The sequence below is a fragment of the Hypomesus transpacificus genome, chromosome 9 (genome assembly GCF_021917145.1).
Source record: "Hypomesus transpacificus isolate Combined female chromosome 9, fHypTra1, whole genome shotgun sequence".
In the NCBI taxonomy this organism is placed as follows: Eukaryota; Metazoa; Chordata; class Actinopteri; order Osmeriformes; family Osmeridae; genus Hypomesus; species Hypomesus transpacificus.
Genome location: NC_061068.1, coordinates 10937406 through 10950183, shown reverse-complemented (window position 1 = coordinate 10950183; position 12778 = coordinate 10937406). Strand labels below are relative to the sequence as shown.

The window sequence follows — 12778 nt, the reverse complement described above, 5'->3', positions numbered from 1 at the left end:
ACACAAAAACGTCCTCTATGACACTGAAAGGCTGCGTCACATATTGCTCAGTTGGATACCTGCTTACTACCTGTTTCCCCCTCTAGTGTGAACATATAAAGTACAACGCTTCCCACTATAGTGTGGTCCCTCTTTATGTGGATTGGGTGGAAATCATGTTGAAGGTGTATCAATGGGAATGTACCTGTTGTGGAAGGATGGCCATTAGTGAAGATGGAGACTTGGAGAAGTCTACAGGTCTCCTACCATCTGTATTTTGGCAGCAGCAGTGTCAAACATGACCATCAGAGGCCACTGTTGTCCCATGACCAACTCGGAGCAGGTTATGACATTTTGTTTCCTACATAGTCCCTTAAATTTGTCATGCAACTAAACACCACCTTTTGCTTCTGTATCGTAATGGACCATTATGACCATATTTTATCACCATCCATCTGATTGTCTCCCTCCATTCCTCCCTCCATCCCTATCTTTCTATCTCGCTCTCTCATTCTCTCTGTGTAACCTTCTACCATCCTTCTTCACCAGTAACCATGGTAACCCCAAAGCCAGCAATCCAGCGTGTTGACACTGGAAATAGACCTGTTGCCATTAACACATGACACATAAACACACACACACTCACACAAAGCCATACAAAGGGAAAGGAGAAACAATAAGCAGCTATTGCAGGCTTTATTCACCTTGGCCATCATGAAGCTTTCTCCATTAACAGTGCAGCTCAACAGTGTGGTGGGAAATTTCCATATTTTATTACCAAATGTGGTTTACTGTGTTGAGTACTGTGCTATACTGTGCTGCCTAGCTTTGAGTTGCTGTGTTTTTTGATCCAGTAAATCCATGATGTAACATCCAGTTATGAGTTATGTTCATGCCATGAGGAGAACTGCGCAACAGTCATAAGGTTGTGTTCTTTTAAAGTATGAGTCACACATGATGGTGTTTAGTGTCTCTCTCCCTCTCTCTCTCTCCCTCTTTCCGATGTAAGGTTTGGTATCTAGTTGCTATTAGATACTGCTGGGCCTGTCACCATGGCAGCAGATTCTCAATCATCGTCTCTCAGAAATATTTATGATTTCAACTCACACACACAAAGAGAGAGATTATATATAGAGAGATAATGTCTCAATCCAGCCTTAAATACAATACATGGAGACAACAATTCTGCGGTAATTGTAGCATCTACATGTATGTAATTTGTTGTTTATGTGTTTGCGTATGTCTTTGTCTTGTGTGTGTGTGTGTAGGGTTGCCTACCTGTAGGGCTTTTTTATGTATGATTAATTTACCAGAAACTGATACTGCGACATGCTTCAGTTTAAGGATCTATATGAGTCTAAAGCATGTCTCAGTGAGAGCAGACTTACAAACACACACTATCCACACACATACACAAAGGGTTCAAGTCAGTAATTGTGGTAGCTTAAAAAAAAAGGTATTCTGTTGCTATGCAATGTTGCTGTTCAATTCATCCAGACATGGAAAAATGAACCTATTAAAAAAATCTTCTTTCTTTCTCCCTCTCTTAGCTTCTCTCACGCATACCATACCGACATACACTCCCCCACACCCACACACACACAAGCCTTCACATAATCCAATGGAGTAAACAGCCTTTTAAGTTCTTATTGTGACACTCCTAACTGAATTAGTCACTGAGAGAATCATTTCTACACATTCTCCTCTGAAATATACATAGTGAAAAGATGTTTGTGACAGTATAACTATGCACACAACGGTGCTGGGAGACAAAAGAGTGGAAGAAAAGGAGAAGGGAGAGGAAGCATAGCTCAGTTTTTTCTCTCCAATAAAAGCAACGCTCTCACAGAGTTGCTATGGCAACCTCTTCTTCTCATTCCTTTCAGCATGCTACCACTCACTGCTGTCTTTCTGTGTGTGTGTGTGTGTGTGTGATCTTGAATCAGCCTAATGAAGGAGAGAACCATTAGAGAACCAAATTGTGCAACAATAACAGGCCTATAAACCACATAAAGACATACATGTGTAAACGTAACTAATATAAAATATCTTGGAGAAATACAGATGAAATATATAAAATTATTATGTTGTATATCATTTGTGTCTGTGTGTGTATGCATGTGTGGGTGTGCGCGTATGTGTGTAAGTGTGCCTAAAACATTGCTTTTATGAGATAACCTCTGTGCTCCCAGCCCTTCCTTTTCCTTAAGAAACACTTAAGAACACTTAAGAAACGAAGACGACCCAACAGTTAGTGCTTTCATCCTCCTATCCATCCATCCTCACCTCTCCTTCAGTCCTCCTTTCATTACTGCTCATCCGACCACACAATACAAACAGAATGAGTCCGTCCACTTCCTCCTTCTCTCCTTGTAAGTGGAGCATACTTTGTGAGGGGGGAGTAGAGTACACCCCAAGCACTTACTGTCTTTAATGCAGCCTCTCCTTTTTCTTCCCGTGTCACTCAGCCATCAAGCCGGTCCTTAAAGTCCCACTCTCTCAAGCTCTCAAAGCAGGAGCTGATATTTTTCTGCAGCAAGACAGAAAGCCCCTCTAAGCAGTGAATACGGAAGAATTGTGTTGAGGAACTTGATATCACAAGATAAACAATGACAGGAATTGAAAGTATGTGTTGCTGTGTTAAATGGAGTGTTGTCCATGTTCTTTACCGACTGTAGAATTCATTGAGAACATACAAAGAGTTTTCCATATAGAGTTTGAATACAGTTGGAAGGAAAAGGCCAATGGAAGGTGAATCTGCCGTATAGTATGCAGCTCCACCAACACATGCACACACATACATTCACACTCTCATTGCCATGGGATTTCTGTACTCGACTGCTGAATTATTGTCATTATTTGTTGAGAAGACCAAACTTCAGTCGGATGCTTTCTGTTTTTACCTTGACTGTCAAAAATGGAGGATGAATGGCTGAGGGCGTAAACACAGTGATGCATGAATACAAAGAGAGAGAGAAGAGAGAGAGGAAAGAGAAGGAAGAGAGCGAGGAAAGAGAGAGGGAAGATAGAGAGGAGAGAGAGGGAGGAAACAGAAAAGAGAGAGAAGGAGGAGACAGAGGAGAGAAGTGAGGGAGGAGAGTTCTCATTAGAGGATTGTTGGAGGTTGATAAACCAGGTTTACTGGGCTCTTCGTGAGACAGACACTGAAACTACAAACACACACACACTCTCTCTCCATGACTCCTTCTTTCTTATACATTTATTCATTTAGCAGGCGCTTTTATCCAAAGCGACTTCCAAGAGAGAGCTTTACAAAATTGCATAGGTCACTGATCATAACACAGAGATATTCCCAAACATTGCGGGTAGCCAAACATGAAGCATACATTGTGAAAAAAACAAAAGTGCCAAAGGGAAGAACCATAAGAGCATGTAGTTAAACAAGTTACAATTAAACAACATGAACCTCAAAAAGTGCAAGAGTGTACCTGTAGAAAAGCAAGCAACAGTAAAAATATTTCACAGTGAGTACAATAATTTTTTATCAGTTACAGCTAACCAACAAGAGCAACAAGTCTCTAAGATTCTCTCTCTTATAAACACATAAAGTATCTCATAAAGTAAAATCTACTGAGAAAATAACATTTGGAATGGAACCCTTAGTTTCCATTATTAAAGTACAACTTTTCTTACACTGTCTATTAATGTTTATCTTATGTTCCGTCAAAGAGAGAGCCAAGAGGGAAAGACTGAAGTTAAAAGAGAAAGAGAAGAAGAAATGATACTAGGGAGATGGAGAGTGGTACAGATGAAAGGTGAAGGGACTATGTATGGTGGAGGAGGAAGACGGGAAAAGGGGAGGGACTGACAGGGACAGAATAACTGCTGAGTGCGCCTCCTCTTCTTCTACCTCGTTCAAAGGCTCTGTCTGCTGAGAAAGAGGGGGGGGGGAAGCCAGAGACAGAGTGGGAGACAGAGAAAGAGGGAGACAGAGAGAGGGGGGGGAGAAGGGGGAGAAGGCGATACAGATACAGTGAGAGTGAGGGAGACAGAGAGAGGGAAAGAGAGGGGGATCGAGAGACGGAGGGAAGGAAAGAGATAGGGAGACAGAGAGAGAGAGTGACAGAGAGAGAGCAAGAGAAGGAGGGACCAGTGCACAAAGACTCAGTCTGTGCAGTTTGTTCTTTTGCATCAGAGGAAGAGACAGAGGGAAGAAGGCAGAGCACAAACCTCCTGGATATCCACAAATGTGGCACAAAAAGGAGAAAACATTCATTTAGGAAGAGACCATAGAGTGAGGGAACAGAAAACAGAGAGTGAACAAGGAGGAGAGGAGGGAGAGAGTGAAGAAGAGAGGGATGTAGCCAGACCTTGTGTCACGGTAAGGAAGATGAAATGTGCATGCACATTAGTTTGAGTGTTAGTTAAAGACACTGTACTGGAAGAGTGAAGCACATACACAGGCTTTAGTAAGTGTTGCCACAATAGAAATGATCTGTGATATGGTGTGTAGACTGTAAATGTGTTACATGAGTGTGTGTGTGTAAGTGTGTGTGTATGTGTGTGTGTGTGTGTGTACGTGTGTGTGTGTGAGGGTGCGTGCGTGTACGTACGTGAGTGTCTTGTAGCAATCATGGATGAAAGCCAATGCATCTCTCTTTTCATTGAAAGGATTAACATCTAGCACTCCCCTCCTTCTCAATCTTTCCTGTGTCCCTACTGTTGCAGTGCTGTTATCATAGTTACACAGCACAGCAACTCTGCATCCTGCAGTAGGCAACCTCAGCTACAGCTTAGCATTTTACAACCCCCCCCTCCCTTGGTGGGGGGGGGGGGGGGGGGGGGGGGGGGGGGGGGGTAGGGGTTTGTTCTACCGGGAGTGAGGACATGCGGGAGGATTGGGCCAGAGCTGGCCAAACAGAGCATAAATATAATGAGCATGTTTGTTTATTAGTCTGATTGTGCTCCAGAGCATCGGAGGACTTGATTGGTTTAACGTACATGTGCATCTCTCTGAACATGTCATCATGTCATTATTCTTCCTCTCCAGTCTAGTCGTTCATTAGCTGTTAGAACTGTCTGTGGCCATTCTGTTTATTGTAATAAGGACGTTGTGTTGCCACTGTGTCCTCTTCAGTGTCATTACATACCCTGCTCTATCAAACACCAAAACAAACTCAATAGATACACAAACACTCAAATGCGATATGGAAAACCTCTGTAAAGAAAAAAAAATATTAATCGATAAAATGTGTCTTTCTGTCAAGTTAAGTGGGATCACTACATGATTCCACAGTTTTTATTATCCCAGAAAAATAACTGCCTGGTCTGTCCCATCTCTGTCCACCCCAGTAACCACAAACTACCCCTGGCCACAGAGGGACACACGCACACACACACACACTTACAGGGATGGCTTCACAGGATGCATCTAACTGCTACTGACTAACATCTGGTGCTTTGTCTTAAAACCCCTCTCTCTGAGCTTCCATTTTTAGGGGGTTTATTTGGAAGTCATGATGTCTAACACTGCTCATTTTCCATAATTGTCTAATTGTATTGCACTTGTTTTGCCCACAGTCATGTTACGTCATCACTCACACCACAAGTGTTTGTTAGGCACAGACCAGAACGAGAGAGAGATTGAAGAAAAATAAGGAGAAACAAAGAAAGGAAGAGAGGGAGAAAGAGAAAGAAAAATCATTTAGGAAAGGTGAATTTTGCATCCCAATTTAAAAATCTTTAGCTTTCTTCCATTTTTATCATTGTATTATCTCCTCTCCTCCTCCTCCTCCTGCTCCTCCCCTTCTCACCTCTGGTCAGTATGGGGAGTCATCTCGCTTTTCTAATTAGCTTGTACTGTGGGATGTAGTATGTACTATTATTTGTGTGTGTAATATGTGTGTGTGTGTGTGTGTGTGTGTATCATTATTATGAATATAATGTACTGTTCAGTGGCCCAGAAGTGCTGTCTGTCTGAGGATATGTTTCAGAAGAGAAGATGGCTAGTGTTTGTTTATGGCACAGCTCTCCATTTACAGAGAGAGAGGGACAAAGAGTAAGAAGCAGTAGTGATCCATGTGTGGAATTACACACACACACACACACACACACGCATACTTGAATACATGCATACAGCACACACACAAATACACGTACACACACACACACAGCTCAGTTTTTCTGAAACTGATAAATACACACAATGAGAATGTAAGAGCAAAGAAGAAAAATAGGGACATCAAAAATAGATGAACAGAAATCCATTATTGAACATGGGGGAATGTGGAAACACAGAGAGACTGCTGATCAAAGAGAATGGGTGAGAATCCCGGAAGGTACAGCCAATAAATATTCCTATATTTCTCTCTCAATCTCTCCATTCCTCTTTGATTACCCTCAGTCATTTTCATTTTCAATTTTACTCTAACGCAACTTATTTTTTATTTTTTCACAAATGTATTAAGCTACAGGTGTGTTTCATAAATCTGTATATGATACATCTGAACACATATGTATACACCACACACACACACACACCACACAAACACAAACACACCCACACACACTCTGAGCTGCTAACTGGAGTAATTGAAACCCATGGGGGTGTTTGAGTGCTAATGGTTTGGGTGCATCCTCTTGGTGTGTAAATTAGCTCTATCTAATTTTCCCTCCAACTACTTAGTGGAGAAGCTTTCCTTCTTGGTAAGCATCTCTGTGCAACCCATCCATCTTCCCTTCTGTCCTCACAAACACACACTCACACCCCAACACTCACACACACTCATACACACACTCACACACACTCATACACACACTCACACACACTCATACACACACTCACACAGACCTGTATTTTTGTTTTATGCAGACGGCAGAGAAGTCTCCTAGCTGCACAGGCGGGTGACGGGATGCAATGTCTGCTGAAGGCAGTTTTCTCTAATATGTACTGTACAGCAGAACGAAAGATGCTTTAGTGGAAGAGGATGTGAGGTCAGCAGGCGCAGATGAATCAATGAGATACGCTGAGACAGAGTTTTCCTCAAACTCTTTGGGATGCAGTTGGATAGAATGCTCTTTTTTTATATTCAGTTTGAAATGTTGGATTCAGTTATCATGTACAGCAGAGCTTCCCTCTTTCTCTGTTCATGTTGACCTGTTGGTTGTTCGGGTATCAGCAAAGTTGGGTTTCAGTGTTGTATGTTCAGACTATATTTAGGATTAACATGTGAACATAGTTATTCCACAGACAATATTTGAATGCTCTGACTGGGACAGAACTGACCTTGTGCAGAGAAGCAGGTCTCCATGGCAACTGTGTAGCAAGCAACTACTGCATAGCCTCCTCTGTGTGTGTGTGTGTGTGTGTGTGTGTGTGGCGGGGATGACGACGATGCTAAGAGCCAGTGAGAAGGAGATGGAAGGAATATATATATATGACCATGTACACAATGAGCATACAACGGTATAAACTGTCTATGTGTCTCCATATGTGTTTGAACAGGTGTGTGCTTGTGTCTATGTGTGTGTGAGTGGGTGAGTGTGTGTGTGTGTGTGTGTAAAGTTCCCAGTTCTTGTCTACAATCCATATTCCCCTGAGTAGCTCAGCAGTAGCAGGATCCATCTAACCACAGCAAAGTCAGTTCAACTCTGTGGAGCAGGTGATTGAGAACAGCCGTGTAACTGTACTGGAGAGGATCCATGGAGTGGACTAGAACTGCCAGTGGAGGAACAGAACGCTACAGCGGAATCAAATCTTAGATCTGAATAAAATACAAATGATTAAATGGTGGATTTGTGGATAATGGTGGATAGAACACCACCATGAATGTGAATAGCATTATATATACAGAGATTGACGTATGACAGGCTTTTTCACCTTTGGTATTTCATACAAGAAATGAAATAAAATGAACATCACATAATTTACGTTCCTTTAATAGCAAGCTAAGTACCGGGATATGTATTGAATAGATGACTGTTGTATAATATAGGGCTATCATACAATATTTTACTCTTCAACAGCCCTTTCTCTCACTCTCCTACTCCACTACTTGGGCTGCTCCACAGAGCAGTCAAGCTAATCTCACTCCCACCAGTGCCAAACAGTAGAGGCAGGGTTTATCTAGACTTTACACTGCAGCTGTGGTCCTCGCACCCAGGAGAGAACAAAGATCTTGACAGGAGAGGGGGTAAACAGAGTGAGGCTGTCTAACATACACACCGCTAATCATACTCTGTCACAATCCAACTCTAACACATGCATATTCACTCCTCAACCAGAGCTATGGAAAGGTAGCATGGTGTTCTGATTTAACGTTTCCCATAAAATAAATGATATATCTAGATACAGATAAGGAGCTTAATGGTCCAGTGATTAAATTGGTGTCTTTGATCAACAGTTGGGTGCTGTTTATCAGCAGTTGAACCCTCTCCTTTGCATCTTTCTTTCACCATCCTTCCCATCCATGTAACTGTATCTCCTGTTTTAAGTGTCTCCTTCATCTTTCTCCCTCCATTGTCTCAGATGTGTTGTCATGAAACAAGACTACTCCCCGGCTGTGTGTCCAATCACAAGCCTTATACTGTAAACTAAGCCAGCATGACTCCCTGTGGAGCCACCGCTCCTTTGATGTTGAAGGACAAACAGACAAGACCTAAATGCACACCACCGCCAACCTGGCTCCTCTCCATCCCTCCTCTCTCATCCCTCCCTCCTTCGCTCCATCCTCACCTCTACCTCATACTCCTCTTACCTTCACCCCCCCCACCTCTCCCTCCCCTCCTCTGCACTAATTCTTCAGCCTATTTGTCTGAGTGTGTCCTAGTCTGTTGTGTGATCACCAGATGATTACATGATCCAGTTAGGAGCCAACCAAGCAGTGCCAGTGCCAGCCTGACACTTACACAGAGTGCTGCTAATGAGGGAGCCTCTCCACCCTCATCTTCCTCCCTTCTGAATCCACACTCCTTTTGTCCTCTCCCCCCTGTCCTCTCTTACAACTCTCCCACTCCTCCTTTCACATGCTCTTAATAAACTGATGTAAATATGCTATGTGTGTAGATATGCTTGTCCTTCTAATCTGTCTCTTTCTCTGTCTGTCTCTCTCTCTTTCTTTCTCTCTGTGTCTCTTTGTGTTGCAGTTCTGCTCTGAGAGCCCCATCACCTCCACCTGCTGTCAGGATGTAACAGCAACAGTTTACTTTCTACTATCCACAGAGACCAAGACAAGAACATCAGCCACACAACAGTAACTTCAACTCGCAAGCCGCCTTCAGCATTGCCACTGTCAGTAGACTTTAGAATAATCTAGAACAAACTCAGACTGTGTTTGTGTACTAACTCTGTACTGTAAGCATGTGGAGGCCAACTCCCATTGTGTTGCAGTCTCAGCTGCTCCTGTTTGTGTGTATGTGTGTGTGTGTGGGTGGGTTGGGTGCGTTGGTGATTCAATCCCTCCCATGGCATGTCTCCTGCCCGGGCCGCTGTATCTGTCAGATCAAGCCTTGGTTCTCCCCTGAGTCTGTCTACTGTGAAGCTCCTACTGTCGACTGTAATGACCTTCTGTTGACCAAGCTGCCCTCGGCCCTCCCTCACAATACACACACCCTGCGCCTGCAAAGCAACCTCCTGTCTGCCTTAGACAGCACCGGGTTACATACACTCCCCAACCTTACAGAGCTCGACCTCTCCCAGAACCACTTCAACAGTGTGAGAAGCCTGACACAGAGCCTGACCCTGGCCTCTCTGCTCTCCCTGCATCTGGAGGAAAATCAGCTGACCCATCTCCCCCTGGGTTCCTTTTTTTCCTTGCCTGCCCTTCAGGAGCTTTTCCTCAGCCACAACCGCCTCCGGTCCCTGGCCCCTGGAGCATTCACAGGCCTGGACTCCTTACTGCGTCTTCATCTCAATAACAACAGACTGACCTCCATCGACCCACGCTGGTTCACGGCACTGCCCAGTCTGGAGGTGCTGATGCTTGGGGGGAATCCGGTGGAGGCCCTCCCTGAGCAGGGCTTCCGGGCCCTGGGCTCCCTCCGGAGCCTGGTTCTTGGGGACATGGGCCTGAAGGGGCTGCCTGAAGGAGCCCTAGAAGGCCTGGAGAACCTGGAGAGCCTGTCTTTCTACGACAACCTGCTGACCAGTGTTCCCACTCAGGCTCTGAGGAGAGTGGCAGGGTTGAAGTTCCTGGACCTCAACAAGAACCGTATTGGCCTGGTCCAGACAGGAGACTTCAAGAATATGGTCCATTTGAAAGAGCTAGGGCTGAACAACATGGAAGAGTTGGTTTCCATTGAGAAAGCTGCCCTGGAGAACCTCCCAGAGCTCACCAAGCTGGAGATCACCAACAACCCCCGTCTGTCCTATATCCACCCCCAGGCCTTTCTTCAGCTCGGCCGGCTGGAGAGTCTGATGCTGAACTCCAACTCTCTGACTGCCCTTCACCAACACACACTTCTATCCCTGCCCAGCCTGCAGGAGGTCAGCTTACACTCCAACCCACTGCGCTGTGACTGTCTGTTCCGCTGGGTGGCTGGAGGCCACTCACACACAGACTCAGACACACACACACACCTGGACGCACAGGCTGATGCGCACACACCCCGAGCTGTGAGGTTCATCCAGCCCCAGGCCATGCTGTGCTCTGAGCCTCCGGAACTGAGAGCCCGCAGGGTGAGGGAGCTGTCTTTGACAGAGATGTCTGCCTCCTGTCTTCCCCTGATCCCCCCAGGTCCCCTCCCCCCATACATGGGCGTGAGAGAGGGGGGGAGTCTGGTCCTGCACTGCAGAGCTCTAGCTGAGCCACAGCCCACTATCTACTGGGTGACTCCCACTGGGCTGAAACTGGGACCTAACATGAGCCACGCAGCCAACCACACGTCAGAACCGAGCCCCATGCCTTCCCTTCAAGCCAGTCCAGTCACATCCCACCACCACAAGCACACCCACCCCTCCAGTCATGCCCAGGGGCTTTCCACTGTCCCAGGCCTAGGTTCCTCCTCCCACTATAACCTTCTCCCAGAAGGGACACTGCAGATTGTCCAAGTGACACCAAAGGAGGCAGGTTTATACACCTGTGTGGCTGAGAATGCGCTGGGCGCAGACACTCGCAGCGTCACTGTGGGCGTGCATGGAAGGGGAGAGGGGAGGGTGCCCTCCAGCCTGGTGCCCTCCAGGCTTGTACCCTCCAGCCTGGTGCCCTCCAGCCTGCAGGAGTTTCCATTCCTCAAGCCAGCTGGGGGTTTACAGGTGAAGGAGGTAGGAGAACACTTTGCTGTTTTAACCTGGATGACCGCCCACAACCTCCCCTTTGCCAAATTATCCTGGCACGCCACACACTCGGATACACACTCGCAGACACATTCCACTCTTATCCTGGCTGGCACACAAAGCTTCAATCTCACACATCTGCAGCCGGGGACCCTCTACCGTGTGTGTCTGCACACGGAGGTCAGAGAGGGGCCAAGACAGGCCTGGAGCAGGCAGAGAGAGAGGAGCCCGCCCCAGTGTGTGTCCCTCAGGACTGTGGAGAACTCAGAGCCTTACGCTGACCTGACCCTAAGCCCAGAACTGACCTCCACGGTCCTGCTGCTGCTCACCCTCACCCTGCTGCTGCTGGGCCTCCAAGCCTGGCATGGGGAGCCATGGGAGGGCATGGAGAAACCCCGCGGTGCCCTTCTACAGGAGGTCAAAGGTCATGAGGCAATCCCAGAGGTCACAGTTGAGGATAAGAAATACTCAGCCAATCAGACACCAGGAAACTCTGACCAGTCTGGACAGGAAGAAGAAGGCTTGCAACAGCCTGTGTGATGTTGAGACACACATGCAGTAACACACACACACACATACACAAGTACACAAACACATGGAAAGTTATGACTTTCAAATAAATTACTTGGTGGATGGCACCAGAGATGGTATCCAGGATGATATAGTAAGAGATTTGTATTTTTTTTATATATGAATATATATTCTCATTGTTTGTTTGTGTAATAAGATGTATAAACAAGGATTTTCCAAACCATGCTACAAACCAGAGAGATCAGCATACCATCTGTCTGTATTTGACATCCACAGGACCTATCCCTGACGAAGGCCTGAGCTTACATGGCAGAATAAGCCTGGGTCACACTGAACAGTGACTGAGAGCTACCGAACTATGAACCAAACCCAGAACTGAATATATAGTCCTACTGGTATCTATGAAGGTTACAGTAGGTTTCAACTATCACAACTGGCATGGATGTGGCTAAACTGTCAGTTACTGTGATGTACAGGATTTTTTTTTCTCTCTCAATCTTCACATGCAAACTGGTAGAGCAGTCTGTGCACAAAGGATGAGACAGTGGAAACAGAGATGGACCCTCGGGTCCACATACTGAGTTCACAGAGCAGACTCTCTTCTTCCATCCTATTCTAACCACTCCATCCTGCCTTGTATCTACAAACACAGAGACACATTCTCCGAAGTGCATCGTTACATACACTTCATGCGCCTTCTGGGTCTTGCACATCCAAGAAGTCGATGTGAAAATAACCTGTCTAGCTTTTATCACACTTTCATTTGGTCTTAAATTCTGCAGTACAATCTAGATTTCTTTACCCATAAGTGTTCCCTCTTTCAAAAATGATATAATATATATATGACTGTATTGAATTCTATTTTGAACAATCAATAAAATGTTTTTGACTGATATACTAATGGTGTATCTTACATCTACAGAAAGACAGTGTAACACAAAGCGTGTGAATGTTCAGTATTTATTTTTTGTAATGTAGTGTGAGGCCTGTGCTCAGTTCGCCCTCTGGCTGCTAAAGAGAGGAACTACATGCTGT

At 45.4% G+C, this 12778-nt stretch overlaps 1 protein-coding gene across 1 annotated transcript; it reads left to right on the top strand.

Moving 5' to 3' along the window:
• The first annotated feature begins 4144 nt into the window (after positions 1–4144).
• On the top strand, positions 4145–12591 carry LOC124471519 (leucine-rich repeat neuronal protein 2-like). Its single transcript, XM_047026035.1, has 2 exons — positions 4145–4321; positions 9085–12591. Exon 2 carries the CDS (start codon positions 9299–9301, stop codon positions 11750–11752), a length of 2454 nt encoding a protein of 817 aa, XP_046881991.1. The 5' UTR covers positions 4145–4321; positions 9085–9298; the 3' UTR covers positions 11753–12591.
• Positions 12592–12778: the final 187 nt, after the last annotated feature.